At 46.4% G+C, this 17,366-nt stretch overlaps 2 protein-coding genes across 7 annotated transcripts; one reads left to right on the plus strand and one right to left on the minus strand.

Moving 5' to 3' along the window:
- Positions 1-4,033: 4,033 nt before the first annotated feature.
- On the plus strand, positions 4,034-8,601 carry SRSF5 (serine and arginine rich splicing factor 5). 5 transcript variants are annotated; one of them, XM_066997748.1, is made up of 8 exons: positions 4,034-4,193; positions 4,698-4,843; positions 4,933-5,003; positions 5,177-5,275; positions 5,609-5,681; positions 6,991-7,064; positions 7,414-7,524; positions 7,680-8,601. In XM_066997748.1, exons 2-8 carry the CDS (start codon positions 4,718-4,720, stop codon positions 7,924-7,926), a joined length of 801 nt encoding a protein of 266 aa, XP_066853849.1. In that variant the 5' UTR covers positions 4,034-4,193; positions 4,698-4,717; the 3' UTR covers positions 7,927-8,601. The 5 variants fall into 5 exon arrangements, with proteins under 5 accessions (XP_066853849.1, XP_066853850.1, XP_066853851.1 ...); XM_066997749.1 differs by having other exon boundaries at positions 5,612-5,681; XM_066997746.1 differs by having other exon boundaries at positions 4,035-4,193; positions 7,677-8,601.
- A 1,750-nt stretch (positions 8,602-10,351) lies between these two features.
- Positions 10,352-16,702, minus strand: SLC10A1 (solute carrier family 10 member 1). Of its 2 annotated transcripts, none has more exons than XM_013174120.3 (6): positions 16,505-16,702; positions 14,833-15,272; positions 14,157-14,367; positions 12,494-12,672; positions 11,687-11,883; positions 10,352-10,553 (listed from the first exon to the last, which is right to left on the minus strand). In XM_013174120.3, exons 2-6 carry the CDS (start codon positions 15,231-15,233, stop codon positions 10,363-10,365), a joined length of 1,179 nt encoding a protein of 392 aa, XP_013029574.3. In that variant the 5' UTR covers positions 15,234-15,272; positions 16,505-16,702; the 3' UTR covers positions 10,352-10,362. The 2 variants fall into 2 exon arrangements, with proteins under 2 accessions (XP_013029574.3, XP_013029575.3); XM_013174121.3 differs by having other exon boundaries at positions 16,496-16,692.
- Positions 16,703-17,366: the final 664 nt, after the last annotated feature.

A 17,366-nucleotide genomic window follows, 5' to 3' on the forward strand; every position in this document is an offset into this window, starting at 1 on the left:
GATGTGGGGCCAGGATGCTGTGGTAGCTGGAGGCTTCGATCTAGAGTGGGGGGCTGCAACTTGTGCCTGCGAGCAGCCTGGGGTGAAGAACAAACAGGAATTGTGTCTATTCCCCAAACCATTTAATCATCCTAAAGCAAAATGCAATTTAAACAGGGGGCTTTCTGGCCATCATATTCATGAGCAAAGATCAAAAAGTATCTGAAGAAAGAGTTTATTTATTTTTTTTTTTTTTACCAACATGGGCATCCTCAGCTCAGTGCTGAAGAGCTGGCAGCGTCACTGATCTGAATGCTGAACTTGGGAAGGCAGCCGGTCCCCTGACATTTCCACATGGGAGGTGACACCAATTCCTGCGGCAAGCAAGTAGGCATTTTGGAGGAAGAACCGCAGGAAGAGCCCAGATAATGCATACAGGTAATAATTTACTGGCAGGAAAGGGACACCAGCACTCCTGCTTTGTCCCTCGCAGCTTCCCCCAGGCCATGCCGCCTGGCTGCACGTGGCTTTTCCAAGCCCTGCCGCCCTCAGCTCTGCAAGGAGAAGCTGCCACCAGACAGCCGCGGTGCTGGTGGGGTGCTTCTTGCAGGACTTGCCCATGCCTGAGGGTCATAGGAGCCAAACCTGATGAATGTTAGCTTCCATTTCAACATCCTGTTTGTCTAATCAAACAATTGTTTGTGGCTGCAAGGGAGATGTTCAACATACGAGTTATTGGCTTCTTCAGGGCTTCGGAGGCTATCTCTGTGGGCTGGGAGGACACTATCCCAGTGTCCTCCCCAGTTAGACCAGTTCCGTGCTGATACCTGTCACACGGGTCATGGGACAACGGCACGGTGCCTGGCAAGAGAAGAGCTTTGTCCCCCCCATGGCACTTCAGAGGTAAGTTCTCCAGTGTGGATGCAGTGAGATTTGGATCTAGCTACTGCTCCTCTGCCAGCAGAGCTGTGTCAAGGGGAGGAGTGATACTTTGGGTGCAAAATCCAAAATAATTGGTATTACTGTCATCCTGTTGAATAAGTAAAAGAGGAGGGAGAACAGCAAGTAGGAGATGCTGGGAGCAAACCCGTCAGTTCATGCCGCTGAACAGACTGTAGCATCAAATCATGTCAGAGACAGACTGTGTTTTTCTGTATCTTGAGGGAACATGAAGAAAAAGACTTCTATACTGGTGATAGGACTTTCAAAGACTTATAATACTTAAACAGACCTTTTCAAAATAACTATAGTGGCACAAAAATTCTGTGTCTGCTAGGCATAATTCTTGAACGATTGAACAGTAGATGAAATTGCAGCTTGTTCTCCAGTATGATTTATCAGAAGACTAGAGGAGCCAGGATGCTATGTGTGTGTGTGTACGTGTAAATACATATATATAAAGTTTGTCCTTTCTACTCTGTGTTTACCTGTGTAAGATGACAGCTAGGTTAAAATATCTGTTGTGATGACATCTTGATGAGTTTGCCTGCATTGTGCAACTATATGGTGTATTGTTTTAATGTTGTGTTTGCTTAGCTTAACAGTTGCCTAAAAAATAAGGACTGGAACCGCAAGTGATGGGACATGTACCGCCCTCCCCAACTGGACGAGCATGCGAAGGTAGGAGAAAAGCACTGTGGTTAATATAAACGTGCGAAGCCACGTGCTGCATTGATAACACTCCAGCATTCTGCAAGGGCTTCACTTCAATTTCATAAAACTATCTCAAAGCAATCTATACCACAGCTTTGCTATACCTTGAGTCTACTAAAAAATCCATGACTTTGAGTGATTTTTTTTTTTCAATCAGCTTTTCTTCATGAGCTGCATAGCAGCCATATGTGTGTTTGAGTAGTACTGTGCCATACAAAAGTTGAGGTTATTGTTAAAGCTTACTAACCTTACTATCACCATACAGATCAGCACCTGTCCCTTAAATACCATACCTGCTGTAAGCACATCCCAGAATAGGTTATACCTGTTTCTGCAATGCCAGTATATTTATTGAGTTATTTTTAGATTGGGATCCACTTTAACTGAAGCCTTTATACACATTACTATTTCCTAAATGTTTATTTCTGATTTTATACTGGATTGTTCTTCCTAAACATAAACATTTCTGTCCTTGTCCTTGCAGATTTTCATCTTGTTGAATCATTGCTTTGGTTCATCAGGCTCATTTTGAATTCTCTTCTTGTCTTCAGAGTGTTTGAAAATCTTCCCAGGGTGATTCACCTGCATGTTTTAACACTGCATGCTCTAATCTGCTTAGCAAACTATTAATGCAGCTGTTGAACAGTCCTGTGCTGAGAGGAGATCCCTGATTCCGCAAAGGAATTGTCCCTGTGTTTGTCAAGGACCTATTTTGAATGCAAACACTGACAGAGGTATGCTTCCAGCTTACAATTAATTTTATCCTGCCATTTTCCTGTTTGCTTAAGAAAATACCGTGTGTGGCATAGCACTGAAATCTTTACTACGGTCACGTTTAACACATCTCTATTTTCCCCCTTGCCCAGTAGCTTAGTTATTCCAGGAAGGAGTATTGGATTAATTTGAAACAGCTTGTTTATTGCCTGCCTTGTTGTCATGACCAGCTTAGCAGTTTAATGAATGGAAGTACTTATACATTGATTATTTAATCTTCTGTTCCATTGCCTCTCTGACCTTTGAAGGTAAGCTTGCCAATCGAAAAATCACTGCACCTCTGGGGAGCGTGGTATTCGGGATGGTGCTACAGATGTCTCAGCAATGGTTCATTAGCTACTTCAGTGAGTTTCTTAAGGATTACAGGTGCTGGCTACTTGAGTAATGTGAATTTCCTCCATCCTACTATTCCCCTATTATGACCTATGTTCTTCAAATTCCTTTTAAAATGAATACTGGGTCTCAATTAAGCAAGAAGTGAGGATGATGTGACATGCTCAGTCGTTGCAATCTGCTGTCTGCTGAAAACAAAAACTTCTGCTAATGTTAGTCACTGAGTCTGTGTAAATGACAAAAAAAGATGGTTTGTCAAAACAAAGATGTGTTGTGATTTGAGCTTGGAAATTTAATGGGAGACTGTGGTCATGAGTGCAGTGGTTGCATTTAGGTGTACATCAAATGTTGGCTTAGGGGCTCAGGTGGCTTTCAGGAAAGGTCTGTGGGCTAGCCAAGGAAGGACACAATCGTGCAGCAGCTCTCCTGTTACCCCCTGAAGGTTTATAGATAGCTTTGACACAGTAGGATGTTTTTGTAGTGGTCTACATCTCGTTCTCAAAGGCTTGTGGCATTTCCTCAGTAGTTCACACTTAGTGTGTAAAACTAAACACACCGATCTGGTGTACACTTGTTCTGATCATTCAAATATTAATCCAAAAAGAAAAATATCTTTTGTTTTCTTTGTACTTGCAAGGCTCCTACTGGGCCAGGGGTCACCCCGTCCTTCTGCAGCTGGCATAAATTCAGCACGAAAACATGAAGCTAACCTAAACCTTATTGCATGTACTAGATGATGTACAAAAAAATATGATGACATGCAATGCCTATTCGGTATTAAACCTCTGCTGGGCTGTGATCTGATGTCGGGTGATTTGCTGCCAGCCTGCCTAATTGCCTTCCACAGTGGCAAACTGCAGGGCGGTGGGCAGTGCCCGCTCCGTGCCATGGAGAGGAGGAGGCGGTGGGTTCGTGGTTCAGATGCGTTTTCTTGAGCTGTAGCCGCGGCCCTAAGTTACAGACTCGTCCCAACTAAAAGCTAAGGTCTGCGGCTTCAGTGATGAGCCACGGCTCCCCGCGTCTAAGTATAAGGCGCCTCAGGGACTGGCTGAATACTGCTGCTGAGCAGTAATTAACAGCGTATTAATTATGTTTGGCTGGAAGAGACGAGCGTGAGGACTTGTAAGGGGCGTCAGCACGAAGCAAGGGACGTTGTGCAAGCTGCAGGAGAGGAACCCTCAGTGAACCGCCGCCTCCACTGACTACTGCCCACCGCCCCCAACATGGCCGCCCGCCGCCATTACCCCGGGGAGGGGCGGGGCGGGGCCAGGGCCGCCTCCGCCAATCGGCGCGCGGGGCGGGGCCGCCTCCCGGTGGCGGCGGCGGGGCGGGGCGGGCGGCAGTCGGGAGCGAGGCGCCGCGCAGGGAGCAGGAGCCGCCCGCCAGCACCGCACCGGCCTCCTCGCCCCGCACGGCCCGGCCCGGCCCGGCACGCACCGGGACCCGCAGCCCAGGTTCGTGACCGGCCGGGGCGCGGTGCTATCTGTGTGTGGGGGGCGGGGCGGGCGGGTCCTTCAGCCGAGGGGTGGTGGCGGCGGCGCACGGGGTCCCGGCGGGGCGGCGGGCCGGCCCCGGTGCTCCGCGTGCAGCCGCCGCCGCGGCGGGCGCTGAGTGCAGGGCGCGGCCCGCGCCGCCATTTTGTGGCGGAGCGATGGCGTCGGCTTTCCTGCCCGTGCGCCTCGGGGGGCGGGGCCGGGCCGAGGGGGGCGGGACCGAGGGGGGAGCTGCGCGCTCGGATTGGCCGAGGCCGGGGCGGGCTCCAGCTGGCGGGCTGCGATTGGGCCGCAGAGGGGGCGAGGCCGGGCTGCTGCGGACTGCGGCAGGGGGCGGGGCGGGGGCGTGCTGAGTCACCGGCACGGCGCTGACGGGCCGGGCCGGGTCTGACGGGACGGGACGGGCTGGGGCCGGGTCTGACGGGGCGGGGCCGGGCCGGGCCGGGCCGTGTTTCCTTCCCGCAGCGAGCTCCGCGCCCCCAGCCATGAGCGGCTGCCGCGTCTTCATCGGGAGGCTGAACCCCGCCGCCAGGGAGAAGGACGTGGAGCGCTTCTTCAAGGGCTACGGCCGCATCCGGGACATCGACCTCAAGAGGGGCTTCGGCTTCGTGGTGAGTGCGCCTCACGGGCGCTGGGAGGGCTGGAGGCCGCGGGGAGAGCTCTGGGCGCTTAACGGTGCTCTCGCTGTGTGGGTTTGCAGGAATTTGAGGATCCCAGGGATGCGGATGACGCTGTCTATGAACTGGATGGAAAAGAGCTTTGCAGTGAGAGGTGAGCTGCTGTATCTCCTGTGTTACTCAGACATAAAAAATGTGTCGATTTTCAGTTGCGTTTTGTTATCAGCACTGTTCAAATCCAGCTGTAGCTCTTTTTCACCCAATAACTATGAAAAGATGCTTAAAAATGCATGATTTCCCCTTCCTTATTTTTTTTTTCCTCTGCAGGGTTACAATTGAGCATGCGAGAGCACGCTCTAGGGGTGGTAGAGGCAGAGGGAGGTACTCTGACCGTTTCAGTAGCCGCCGTCCACGTAGTGACAGGAGGTACGTATAGCCGTGAACTGACGTGGTTTTAATAAATAACTCTGGGTCCATCTCATCGGCAAACACGAGGTACACTGAGATAGTAAAAGGTGCTATTTGCCTTTCTAGTCAATCAGATGTGGCAGTAGGATTGTGAAGATCAAAAAAATCAGATCATCTCCTTTATGTTTTTGTACTCCCAAAGTAATCGACGCTTGTCCTTGATTACTTGGGGCATTACATAGTCACAATAGTGATCAGTTGACTGCTGATTATTGGTACGGTCTTTGTTAGTATTAAAACGCGATTATGCTTGAGTTAATAAATAATTAATACTTAATGTTTATTTCCCAGCAGAAGTGCCCCACCTGTAAGAACAGAAAATCGTCTCATAGTAGAAAATCTGTCATCCCGAGTCAGCTGGCAGGTTTGTTAAAACACGATTAACTATTTTGACTTCATTTAATGGGTATGTAATGTAATTATTTTGTAAAATAATCAATTAAAAGTAATTCTATTTTTAATAAAATGTTTATGTAATTAATGTAATTTTAAATAATGTAATTTAAATATTTTGAATGAAAATTTAGTTAATTTTAATTTATAATAATAAATGTATATGTTTGAGGAAATATATTTATTTATTTTCTTGTTTTCTAAATCCATTTTAACCACATATTAAACCCTTTATTTGCCAGCCTATCTGTGTCGTTGGCCTTATGACGAGGAGTGCCTGTGGGTTATCCTAATCGTTCTGTCTTGGTCACTCTTGGTTGGGCCTGGTTGACTTTCCAGTCAGCTCCTACAATGTCACTTGGCCACCTCTAGATCTGTGTTTGCCGGTCTAGATGTAATCGATGCACTCCTTAAAGTGCCACATTGCAGCGGTCCCAGAGCGTTAACGAGATCTGATTCCTAAGTTGAGAGCTGTTCTTCCTGTAACGCTTCCGAATAAGAGTTCCTGGTCGAAAAGAGTTGAAAGATACGAAATTAGGTGGTCGTTGGAATCCTGATCGCAGTAAAGTGGTCCTTGGTAACATCAAGCATAGAGAATGTCTGGATCCGTCAATAGTCTCCTAATAGGGAGGGCGGTGCGATTAATGGCTTCCATCGACTGGGTAGTGTTCGACAAGTGGGTGGCGAAGAGCCAGTCGGGCATAAATCATGACGGTATCTCCGGTCGCTTAATGCAGTTTGCTGCTTGGCTAGCCTAGGGAAATGTTAATAAAGGTAAAGTAAACTATATTTTTAATGACATATGGGGCACAAAATAATGGTGTTATGTAAATGTAATTCTGTATGCATATAAGACTCGTAATATAAATGGAAACTGAAATAATTCAAAAATATACGGGTAGTATTTTGCACTCAGTCCAGTATATATATATTTATATATAAATATTCAGATGTATTTTTTTAGATATCTCTCTCTCTCTTTCTAATCTATATAATCTCCATAGACTAATTTAATTTTCCTTAATGTTATGATACTTTATTAGCATTTTGCTTAAAGCAATATGCTTTTTTCATTTATTTCGTGCCCTGATATAGATAATTCAATTTTGATAGAATACAAGTATGGCAGTTGCCATGTTTGTAATTTATCTAACATCTTCTCTTTCAGTAGTCATAAGTTTCTTTTCTTTGCTCTTTTTAAAAAAACAAAATAAAACTATTTTTATATACATAAGTATTTATTTCTACTTCTTTGCATAACATTACTGGTCTTGTGTTAGGATCTCAAAGACTTCATGAGACAAGCTGGGGAAGTAACCTTTGCAGATGCACACAGACCTAAGTTAAATGAAGGGTAAGCCTCTAAAGTTCTCTTGAAAGCTATAGGCTAATATTCGTCTATATTGTGTAGATATCTGGGGAGGGAGGCTGGCTACCTCCTGTGCTCAGCAGCTGTTCGTGGCTTAATTTAGCTACCCTTTGAACTTGCAGTCTGTGGTATTTGGGGAGGGGAATTCTTCAGTTCATGCTTGAGTTTGTCATGGTGTTACTACACACCAAGCAGTGTGGGGGTTTTTAAGCTGTTGTGTATTTTTTTTTTACATAGTACTTTTCTTTTTTTTCCACTCTAACCATCAAAAACACAATTTGTAATAGTGAGCTGTTTTGGCTTTTTTTTTTTTTTTCCTTTTTAATTTCTGTAGGGTGGTTGAATTCGCCTCTTACAGTGACTTAAAGAATGCTATTGAAAAGCTTTCTGGTAAAGAAATTAATGGAAGGAAAATCAAACTAATTGAAGGCAGCAAAAGACACAGGTATGGATATCTGTTAAATAACGATTCAATATGCATTAAGAAAGCCTTGAAGTCAGTGACCAGACAGTGAGACTGGAGACCAGTGAACTGCATGGTTGCTGTAGTGGCCTGTGATGTTCCGTTGCTGACACCGATGCTCATTGCTTCCTCAGTAGGTCCAGAAGCAGGTCACGGTCTCGTAGCAGAAGCTCATCCAGGTCTCGTAGCCGTTCCCGTTCCCGAAGCCGCAAGTCTTACAGCAGGTCGAGGAGTAGGAGCCGTAGCAAGTCTCGATCAATTAGTAGATCTCCAATGCCAGAGAAGAGCCAGAAACGTGGCTCTTCCAGTAGGTCTAAATCCCCAGCATCTGTGGATCGGCAGAGGTCTAGGTCGAGGTCCAGATCTGTTGACAGTGGCAACTGAACTATAAGTAACTTGCCCTGGGGGCCCTTTTTTAAACCATACTTGCTAAAAGCTGTGGTAAGTATGTGACTTTCTGCGGGGAAGGGTTTGGGTGGGGAGGGCAGGGAAGGGAGGGAGGAGGGATGGGGGGTCTTTGTAGATGTGGACCATGGTGGGGAGGGTTATTGACTAATTGTATTAAATGTTTTTTGATAACCCTTTTCTTGCTCACATTTTTTGTGAATGTCTGAAGTGTATAGTTTGTGTATATTGACAGAGCTCTTTATAACTAAAGCAGACCACTTTAAATTTTTTTGTACTCCAAAAAGAGTAACCTAAACACTAAATTCCCACTATATTCAACTGTGAATAGCAATTCAGAATATTAGTTTAATATCTCAAATTAAACTAATAGCTTTAGGCATCTAAGAGCTCTACATGTGCTGTACATAAAGCTTTATTCCAGAGCGTATTTTTTTCATGCTTTAGAACCATTGTTTCAGCTAGAGGTCAGCAGATTAAGTGCTGGTCAATATTGGTAATAAAACTTTATTTTAAAAGCTTTTCATTTAATACGACTTGCACTACAGTAAGAAAATGCCCATTTCACTGCCCTGTGGTAATAGTATTCTATAAAGCACCCTAATTCTTGATACTTGAGAACTAAATAGCTCAAATAAAGTATAAAGAAACACGTCTCTGCTTCTGGTGTATTCCTGTTGGTGAAGCGTTTGTGACTGTGCCTCGTGTAGACCCATCTAGAAATATTTTAACTGTCCAACTACAGCAAAGCTGTTATTGAACATTTTGGGTGTGGGGGAGAACTTCCTTTCAAAATACGTCACGCTGTGCCCTTAGGTATCTGCGTCTTTTTGGGGACTTCGTGTTCTGAAATAAGAACCTTGATGATAAGGAGAAGCCTGCTGTGAGAGAGTGAGTTCAAAAATTGGAACGGATGAATCATTCAGATTTTAATTTACTGTTCAGAGAGTGTGAAATGTTAGAGATGGATGCAGTCATTGAACTTCATCTGCGTGTGTGCATGTGTGTATGAGAGGACACTGAGATACGGATAAAATATTTTTATAGGAATGAGTCCTCATTCTAGAGAAAGAAGAGGGAATTTTAAATTGGCATCTGGGAGTACTGCAACAGTGGTGCCCCGCAGTTCTGCCTCCCGGTACTGTGTGTGTTTACCCACCCATTACAGAGGCAGCAAGGTGCAATCCCTGTGTTTCTCAAACCCTTACCCATGTTACAAGAGAGCTTTAGAACTGAATTTAAACACTTAAAAATGTTTTCTTTTGAAGTGCTTTACAAAGCTAATCTAGTAACACGCTGAAACCTTTTAAAAAATCCTTGGAACCTACGGTCAGGTCCTAGGAAGCTCAAGGAGGGTCTGCACAGAGCAGAGCTAGCTCTCAGATTGTGGGTAGATTTCTGGTGTCTGTGCAGGACGCTTTGCCTTTTCTCCTTTCTGTTGCTGGTTTCTTGTTTGTTAGCTTGGAACACGGTTACGTGAACGAGCTTTTGTGCCTTGTGAGCAAGCGGTGAGAGATTCAGATTGATAACGTAGCTAACGAGATTATTACTAGACAGTTCTTGGGAGTGGGAGGTTTCAGGCTTTGCATTACAGAGGGTTATACTGAGTTCTGGTCAAAAATGACCTTGCGTTTATGAAGTGTAGGTTGCTGGTTTGGTCCTGTTTATTCTTAGTTCAGCTGGTTTATTTCATGTTACAGTGTATTTTTAGCACATTACAGGTTTTAATGGCGGTCATCCCTAGTGCTAAACTTTGAAGTAGGAAGGTAGCTAGATAGCTTCCTGGAGGTTTGTTCTGCCTAGTTGAGTGACTCCTGCAAAGCAAGGCGTGTTCAGGGCTCACATGTTTTCAGCGGTACAGCTTGCTGGACCTGAGCTCCACTCACGGAGGCAGTTGGCATAGCCACGTTCAGGAATTCTGTGCTGTCTACTGCGTGAAGAGCAGCGGCACGCCGCACGGTGCTCAGGTTCATGGAAAAAGAGTGAACAGCAGCCCACGGGGTACTCAGCTGCATGCCGGGTCTTGGCTTCTACACTGGGAAACTCTCACACCCCATTTTGGGTCTTCATTAGAGAAATTACACTAATCTTCAGTGATCTCTTTGAGAACTGCTTGCAAGGTGCCAGCAGGACAGTTACAAGTAAGTGAAATTCAGGAAGGAAACTGATGTGAGTGGTGGTTTTTGCATAGGCAAAACTGGGGGCAGACACTTGGGAGCGTGGCCCTAAATTGTCCCAAAGGAAAAGCAGTGTCTGTAGGTTCCTGCAATGACTTGTTTCTGTGTGGGAGCCTGGAATTCTCCTTCATGGGCAGGCAGGGAGAAGCCGTCTGAGGAGCACGGTCTTTGGAAAGCGAGTGAGGGTGGAGATAGCTCAGTGGCACATCCTCTGGTGTAAAAGGAGCAGATTGAAGCTTTACATGGAACTGCTGGAAACCTGTAAACCAGCTGCAGAAGGCGGAGCCCTGGGGGGCTGTGATAGCGGCTGCTGCAGAATCTCTCTGTACCATTTTCCTGGTTTCCTGCTGTTTCTGCAGAGTCTCGATACTGGTTTCATTTCTTGAGCAGTGTTTGTGTCCGCAGCTGCACAGATCGCTTCTGTTGCATCTAAAGAAAAATGTGAGAGTAGGTAGTTCTGAGCCCAGGTTATAAAAAGATTGTGATGTAACTGCAATGTTGTTGCTGGGTGTTTTTTAAAAGAGAGAAGAGAAAACAAACCAAAAAAATTGACATTCTGTCAAAATATTTAAACCATCTTGTGTCCAGTGATTTCATGAATCTGGGTTTGGAAAGCTACTCTTTTACCACAGTCTGGCAACCCACCTAGGTGTCTGTTCCTACTATCATCTGCTTTGCACTGAAGGAACACCTTGGTATTCAAGTTGTGATTTTTTTTTTTCCCCTTCTCCTGTTAGCAGAGAATGGTCACTCATGTTAACAGAAGTGCCAGTCATCCTTCAGCTGTAGCTACAAATGATGGTGAAATGCTCTTGCAGCAGCCTATGGTACTTACTGCTCAGCTGCTTCTCTGTCCCAAGGGTCTGGAGAAGAGTGAGCCAGGAGCAGCACAAGGATGGCTGGTGGAGGGTCTCGTTCAGCAGTTCATTCCCTGAACTTCACGCAGTCAGATGGGTTTGACATTATGGGCCCACTGAAGCTGGATAAGAGTCTATCACACCTCCATGCCAACACTGTATGTATTTTTAATGAGCTTTACTAGAAAAAGATCCAAATGCTTCCTTTGTTCAGCTACGATATGTGGCAGGTCCGTTCTTCCCCCCACTCCAGAAGTGACACCCTTCACTGAGCCTTGCAACAGCTTGTAGTGAAGCCAAGATCTGCTGCATTAAAGATCAATGTTCTGCTGTAGGTTTTAGGCATGTGTGAGGCTGTTCCTTGCATGTGGTCAGTGCAAAGCACAGCTGTTGCAGGACACCTGTCCTGGTTCAAGGATGGCACTCTGAAAACCTGTGAGCACTGGTAGTATAGATGGTACGTTTATTTCTGAGACATTCTGATGATGTGAGAAGCCCTAATTCCTAGTGTCTTCAATTGCCTCTACTTTTTACTTATTTATTTTTTATTGTGATTTCTACTTAGTGCGTAGGCTATGGTAACTCTTGAGTTATATATGGCAACTATTCTGTCCCTAGAAAGCAGCAATTGTCTGGCAATTATAGGTAAATGTATATGGCTTGGGCTGGAAAGACTAGGAAATAGAGAGGCAAAGCTGTACTTGCCACATGGTTTCTTTATTCCATCATGAATCCTGAAGGCCAGGATCAGCAGAAGGCCCTCTCCAAGCTGGAACATCAAGTAGAGCTGTGGGAAGAAGTACAGGGGGCCGATGACTTCTGGGGCAAAGGCAACCTTGAGGATGGTAGAGCACAGCTGGACGTTCTGGCAGCCAGTTTCCATGCACACTGTCCGCCTGCAGCTGAAGGAGGAGGAAAAACGTTGACAAAATCTGATCCATTTTAAACAGTTTAAGACAGACTCCACCCACCTTGCTGTTGTAATGTTTCATGCATCTGCCTGTGCTAAAAGCTGCTTTATCGGGAGCAATATTGAGAAGAACCCTAGAAGGTTTTGCCTTGTGCTCCCTGTGCAATGTATGGAGACACATCATGCTATAAACGTGGACTTTGTGTTTAATGGTGCTTGGAGGACCTGTGTCCCACTCTGCTGCTTCCCACAGAGAAGAAATCTGTTTCCACGGTAAAAAGAGGAGTCCAAGTTGTGAAAGCAAAAAGTGACTAGAAAACAGTGAGGGCTAGAGGACGTCTTACCCGAATTAGATGGGATGGGAAGGGAAAGAGAAGCGTTTTGTTTGTTTTGTTCTTATGCAAGGTGTGGGAGTATGACTTGGGACCAGCTTGCAGTGTGTCTGCTCATACTCCTAAGACACATTTTGGGAAACTGCAGCCTGCGTATTTCACAAAACTGCATCCATTTTGAAGCCAGTGCTTTCCCCATTGCTCTGTATACCGTGCCTCTCTGTTTCTTCTGGTCTTAGAGTGAGGGAAGGGAGGAGCAGGGGAACATACCGGTCATTAAGCTTGAAGACTGCAGAGAGAACGTAGCCCAGAAGGAATCCGATAAAAGGCATCAAGGCAGAAGATCCGAGGAGGGATGGTGAGAAGACGACCGTGATACTGCTTCCCACGTTGGCCGCAGATAGAACAATTATTGCAACAGATGACAGCAGAAGCACAACCATCCCTGTCTAAAATAAGCGTTAAAGACAGGGACAAGATAAAAACCCCCAACAAAATTTGCATCAGCTGTTGGAAGTGGCTGTGCCCAGTTCCCCATCCGTTAAGTGGGTTTATAGTGAGAGATTCGCAGGGGTGCATAAGTGCCTTCCATGGATTCAAATGTTATAAAAAATGAACAAGACACCATCTTTAGGCATTACCTAGAGAGACCTTAATTAACTAAGTATCTTTCTGGCACATATATATAGCGACTTGCTCTGTCAGCCATGTTTCTCAGGCATTGCTATGCGTTTCTGTCCACGTCCCTCTGTGAGTCTGGCATGACATGCCTGCTACCCAAAGCAGGTGGGGAGGAAGCCTCTGCTCACAGCAGCAGGCGTGGAATGCAGGTGGGGGCTGCATTTTCAGACTGTCTTACTGGTGTTCAGCAGAAGTAGTACCTGGGGGATTCTGGGAGGCAGAATACAACCCTCGTGCCTGTCTCTCTGCTTTGGAGTCCAGTTTGTGTGGAGCTCCCCAGGTGATTTTTAAAGCAACTCTCTACTGCTTCCTCTTTTGTAGAGGAAATAAATGGAAAAGCAGTGTTAGCAGAAAGGAACAAGAACTAAGGGGCAGCTGGGCCACTGTAGGTCACCTTCTCATGCTAGACTTTCAATGTTTCTTTTGAAACAGTCTGGTTATCACTGCCCTGTGCTGGCTAAAGGGACATATAAAGAGCTCTGCTCCTCCTACACCTAGCCTGGTTCCTGGGTTCCCATCTCTCTTGCAGGTTAGTGATTCCTAATGCCATTTTGTCAGGTCTTTGTTAGGCCAGGGTGCCCAAATCTTGTTGCGCTTGGTCTCAGTTTCTCTGAGATGAAGCCTTAGTGAAAGAAACTAAGAAAACCAGCTTTACAAAGTTGTTAGCAGCTCTCTGGGTACTGCTATTGAGTTAGGCAATGGCCTAGCTGGTTGTCCAGATTCTCCTTCTGATGTCTGAGTGCTTAATGGACAAGTGAGGCAGGAAGATGATTCCAGGCATAAGCATGTGCTTAGAGGTCTAGTGGGTTCAGCTGGATAGTTACCTCACTGATGTAAGCAGCAAGTTAGTAATGTGTGTTTTGTGCTCTGCTGCAGCTCTGAGAAGTGGGAAACGTGTTTGTTTATTCTATCTGGGGTCTGCGTTGGTTGCAGCAATAGTCAGGGGCAGTGCCTATGAGGCTAATTAGTGCTGTCTGTAGCAAAAGAAATTGAAGTTAAAACTGAAACCAGCAAAGGAGAGCAAAACAGGAAGATGCCTACAAATTATTGTTTGTCTGGTAAAGGTGGAGGGCTTTACTCTGGGAAAATATTTTAATGACTGAAGCAGGGAAGTGGATGTCCTGAGTACTATCCTCAACCCTTTCATTGATTTGTGGCATGCTTTAAAGAAATGAATATTTCTGTGACTCTGTTTTTGTAAACTTCCTCAAGGTTCTTGGCTGAAAGGTGACTATCACAGGATACTTCTTACCTTGATGACAAATCCAGTGTACTGTGGTTTCTTCTCATTCAAGATGATGCCGATGGCACAAGGGATTAGCATCAGGGCCAGGGAGGTGATTATTCCTTTGTAAGGTACCTTGCCCTTCAAATCACCCTCATACAGTCCTCCCGAGTAAAGATACAGAAGCAGAGGCATGAGTCCAATTGCCAGAACCGTTGAGCATGTGGTCATTACAATGCTGAGATGGAGAAAGAAACCTTCAGTAGAATAATTACTTTTTTTTTTTGGTGAAATATACTTATTTTACTAATCTGGACACATGGTTTTAATACAAAGTTTACCTTGCTCTTTCCCAGACTGTCACTGAGGCTTCCTCAACATCACTATCAGGTTGTAGGAGGATATGATATGAACAGAGTGAGGGGAAGATGGCTCAAGCTCTGTATAAGCTCTGAACAGACCCTTGTTTATGGGTACAGCCCATACTTCAGAAATTTGCATCTAACAGAGAGAGAGTAATGCCTCACACTTCTCTCAGGGACACATTGGCTTGCTGAGGAGCCTGGGTGATTTAAAACTATTCTAGGCTTAGTGCTTCAGTCATGGTCCAGCCTCTTGTGGACTGCTAATGTCAGTTCAGCCAGCTTCTGAACCAGCTGTACAACTGGATTGCCCTGGGCAACAAGCACACAGCCTCGCTTACCTGAGGTTCATGTCACCTTTCAGTGCCAGACTGAAGACGTTCGAGAGGTTTCCACCTGGGCAGCAGCCACAGATGAGGATGGCCAGGGATTCCGTAGGGCCCAGCTGGAAGAGCTTGCCCAGTACAAATGCTGTCAGGGGCATCACGCCGTACTGAGCCATTACAGCAATAGCTACGCCTCTGGGATTCCTGAGGTGAGTTGTGATCTTGGCTATCTCCATCGTACACCCCAGAGACACCATGATGACGAAGAGGACCACGATAAGGATCGCATTTAGGGCTGTGTCTGTGGCCTGCTGGCCAAATGCAAACACTGGTGCTGCACTGGTCAAGGAGGTGCTCTGTGTGCAACCTGGGCTCCAAAGCTCTGGGCTCTCAGAGGCTCCCCTGGACTTGTTCATCCTGATGAAGAGTTTAGTCGTTCCTTCTTCTGTGAGCAGCTGTCAATGTGAGGAAGGGATTAATTCAGAAGTCTGAATAAAATACAATGAATGCAAGTAAAATGCGAGTTCTCCTGTTCCCTCTGGTCTGCGCCTTTTCTCTTTCAGGCCACCACTCTTATTTAGCAGCCATTGAAATGGAAATCTCTTCTAAGGAGTTGTGTAAATTGTAACTTGTCTGATGTACAGAGTCACAACAGACAACTTATGCAACTCGCACGGACAACCGACACTAGTCACAGGACTCAGCTTGTTAGATCCACAGCAGCCAAGGGGCACCCTGTTCCCTTCAGCAATACACGGGACAGTTGGTGCAGCTTCTGCTCTGGTCTCCCTCCTCTTCCACTGTTTGTCCTCACCGTGAATATGAGGGCAGAGCTGGTGAAAGCAAGAGAAAGGCTCATGCAAAACTGGTAAAGACAGGCAGAAGAGCTCTTGTCCACAAGATACAGCTGAAGCCAGTGGTTAAAACATGATGCATCCAGGGTACTTTGTTTTTAACAAGTGTTATAAAATGCTTATGCTTCTGTCCATAAGTCAATCTCTTAACAGACTAGGAAGGAAATTCCATGCCTGCTGCTGCGAGCAAAGAGGCTTCTTCCCTCTTTGCCTCAGGAGGCTGTGGGAAATTCCCCCTTGGATTAGTAGTGTCTCTAGGAAACTGCTAGGGGCTTTCATGTCCCTTTTTTGATGCAAGTTTTTCTGATCAGAGCACCATCTAGAATTTTTTTGATTGCATAAGGGAATTAATTCACCAACCTTTCTCAACATTCAAAAATATTATTCCCCCCTTAGCACTGAGCAGAGGCTCCACATGGCAGGACCCTCCATTGACGTCTGCAGTGCACGCCTGTGCTTCCAGCATAAGGCTTCCTGGCAGGGCACGGCATGCACACAGCGCCCGGGTGTGCAGGGAAAGGAGACCGGGGTGGCTGGCACCACAGTGGGAAGCGAGAGCAAAGAGGTGGCTGTCAAAGGCTGTTCTTCCAGCTGCTGCGGAGGGGACCTCTTGTGGTCCCCCACCGCTCCCCGTGCCCTGGCTGGACATGGGATGTGCCTCCCTGCATTGTCCACACTGCAGGTGCTGTGCTTCCTGACTCCTCTACACATTTTGTTTTCATTTATGGAGCAAGTTGACCTGAGCCACCCCCTGGGTCAGGCATGGGTCTCTAACAACATGCAAAGTAAAACACATTAAACCACAGTGAAGTGAATGCCATTACCTTACACACCTGTGAGCACAGCTCTCAAAGGCTTTGGTGAGGTTGCCTGCTGCTCCATCCCTTCCTGGCCACGCTCAGTGAGCAGGAGCGCTCTTCAGTCCTTCTGCATCAGGAAAATCTTCCCCCCTTGGCAAAATCTTGTCCTCTGCTTGCAGAATATAAAACCTGTGTTTAAAAGTATCTTAGATAGGGAAATTATCGGAATGTGTGTTGTTCTAGGGCAGCAGTCCTTTCCTCCGTGGTACAGGACTGGGGAAGGGATTTCAACCTGGGAGGCTCACTGTGTTATGGCCAAACTTTAATCCCTTTGCTGAAGGTCATTATAATGCTGCTCTGCACACTTCAGGGACATCCTCGTCGTCCCTATTCATCCAGGAGCTCCACGGGCCTGACCTCTCCAGTCCCATTGCTCTGGAAACGCCACTGGCAGCAGGAAGGAATGGCAGGGCTGCCCTCCCCGTCCTCCCCGCTCGCTTTGGGTTGGGAACTTTGTTTTCTAGGCTGGGAGCCAGTCCGGAAAACAACCAACAATAGCTCTGTAGCCTAGCATGGCATCCCTGATCAGGCTGGGAGGAGGAGTGCCCACAGCGGGATGGAGCCACACCAGGAGCCACCAGCATCTCTGTGTGTCCATGGTTTCTCCTGCAGCCTTGCCATTAGTGCCTACAGTGCTGCTCTCAGAGGCCTCTGTGTCGATGGTGAGGCAAAGAGGGACACCCAGCCACCTTTCTAGGGCCCTGGCCAAGTAAGCGAGAGGAGGTGGCCTGCTACACGGCAAGCATTTCATTTTGCTTTGGGCAGCTGCAAGGTTCCTGGGATAATGTAGGTGCTGCCCAGGTAGTGTGTGTCAGCAAGGCCCTAGGAACTAACA

The sequence above is a fragment of the Anser cygnoides genome, chromosome 5, assembly GCF_040182565.1.
Source record: "Anser cygnoides isolate HZ-2024a breed goose chromosome 5, Taihu_goose_T2T_genome, whole genome shotgun sequence".
Classification (NCBI taxonomy): Eukaryota; Metazoa; Chordata; class Aves; order Anseriformes; family Anatidae; genus Anser; species Anser cygnoides.

Excerpts from the sequence above, each read along its gene's own strand:
- SRSF5 (XM_066997746.1), top strand. The coding sequence starts at position 4,718 with ATGAGCGGCTGCCGCGTCTTCATCGGGAGGCTGAACCCCGCCGCCAGG. Across the intron at positions 7,065-7,413 it reads AGACCTAAGTTAAATGAAGG|GGTGGTTGAATTCGCCTCTT; the intron begins GTAAGCCTCTAA and ends TAATTTCTGTAG. Across the intron at positions 7,525-7,676 it reads GAAGGCAGCAAAAGACACAG|TAGGTCCAGAAGCAGGTCAC; the intron begins GTATGGATATCT and ends TTGCTTCCTCAG.
- SLC10A1 (XM_013174120.3), bottom strand. The coding sequence starts at position 15,233 with ATGAACAAGTCCAGGGGAGCCTCTGAGAGCCCAGAGCTTTGGAGCCCA. Across the intron at positions 11,884-12,493 it reads GTCTTCAAGCTTAATGACCG|CTGCAGGCGGACAGTGTGCA; the intron begins GTATGTTCCCCT and ends CTCCTCCTTCAG. Across the intron at positions 10,554-11,686 it reads TGGAATAAAGAAACCATGTG|ATGCAACAGAAGCGATCTGT; the intron begins GCAAGTACAGCT and ends ATTTTTCTTTAG.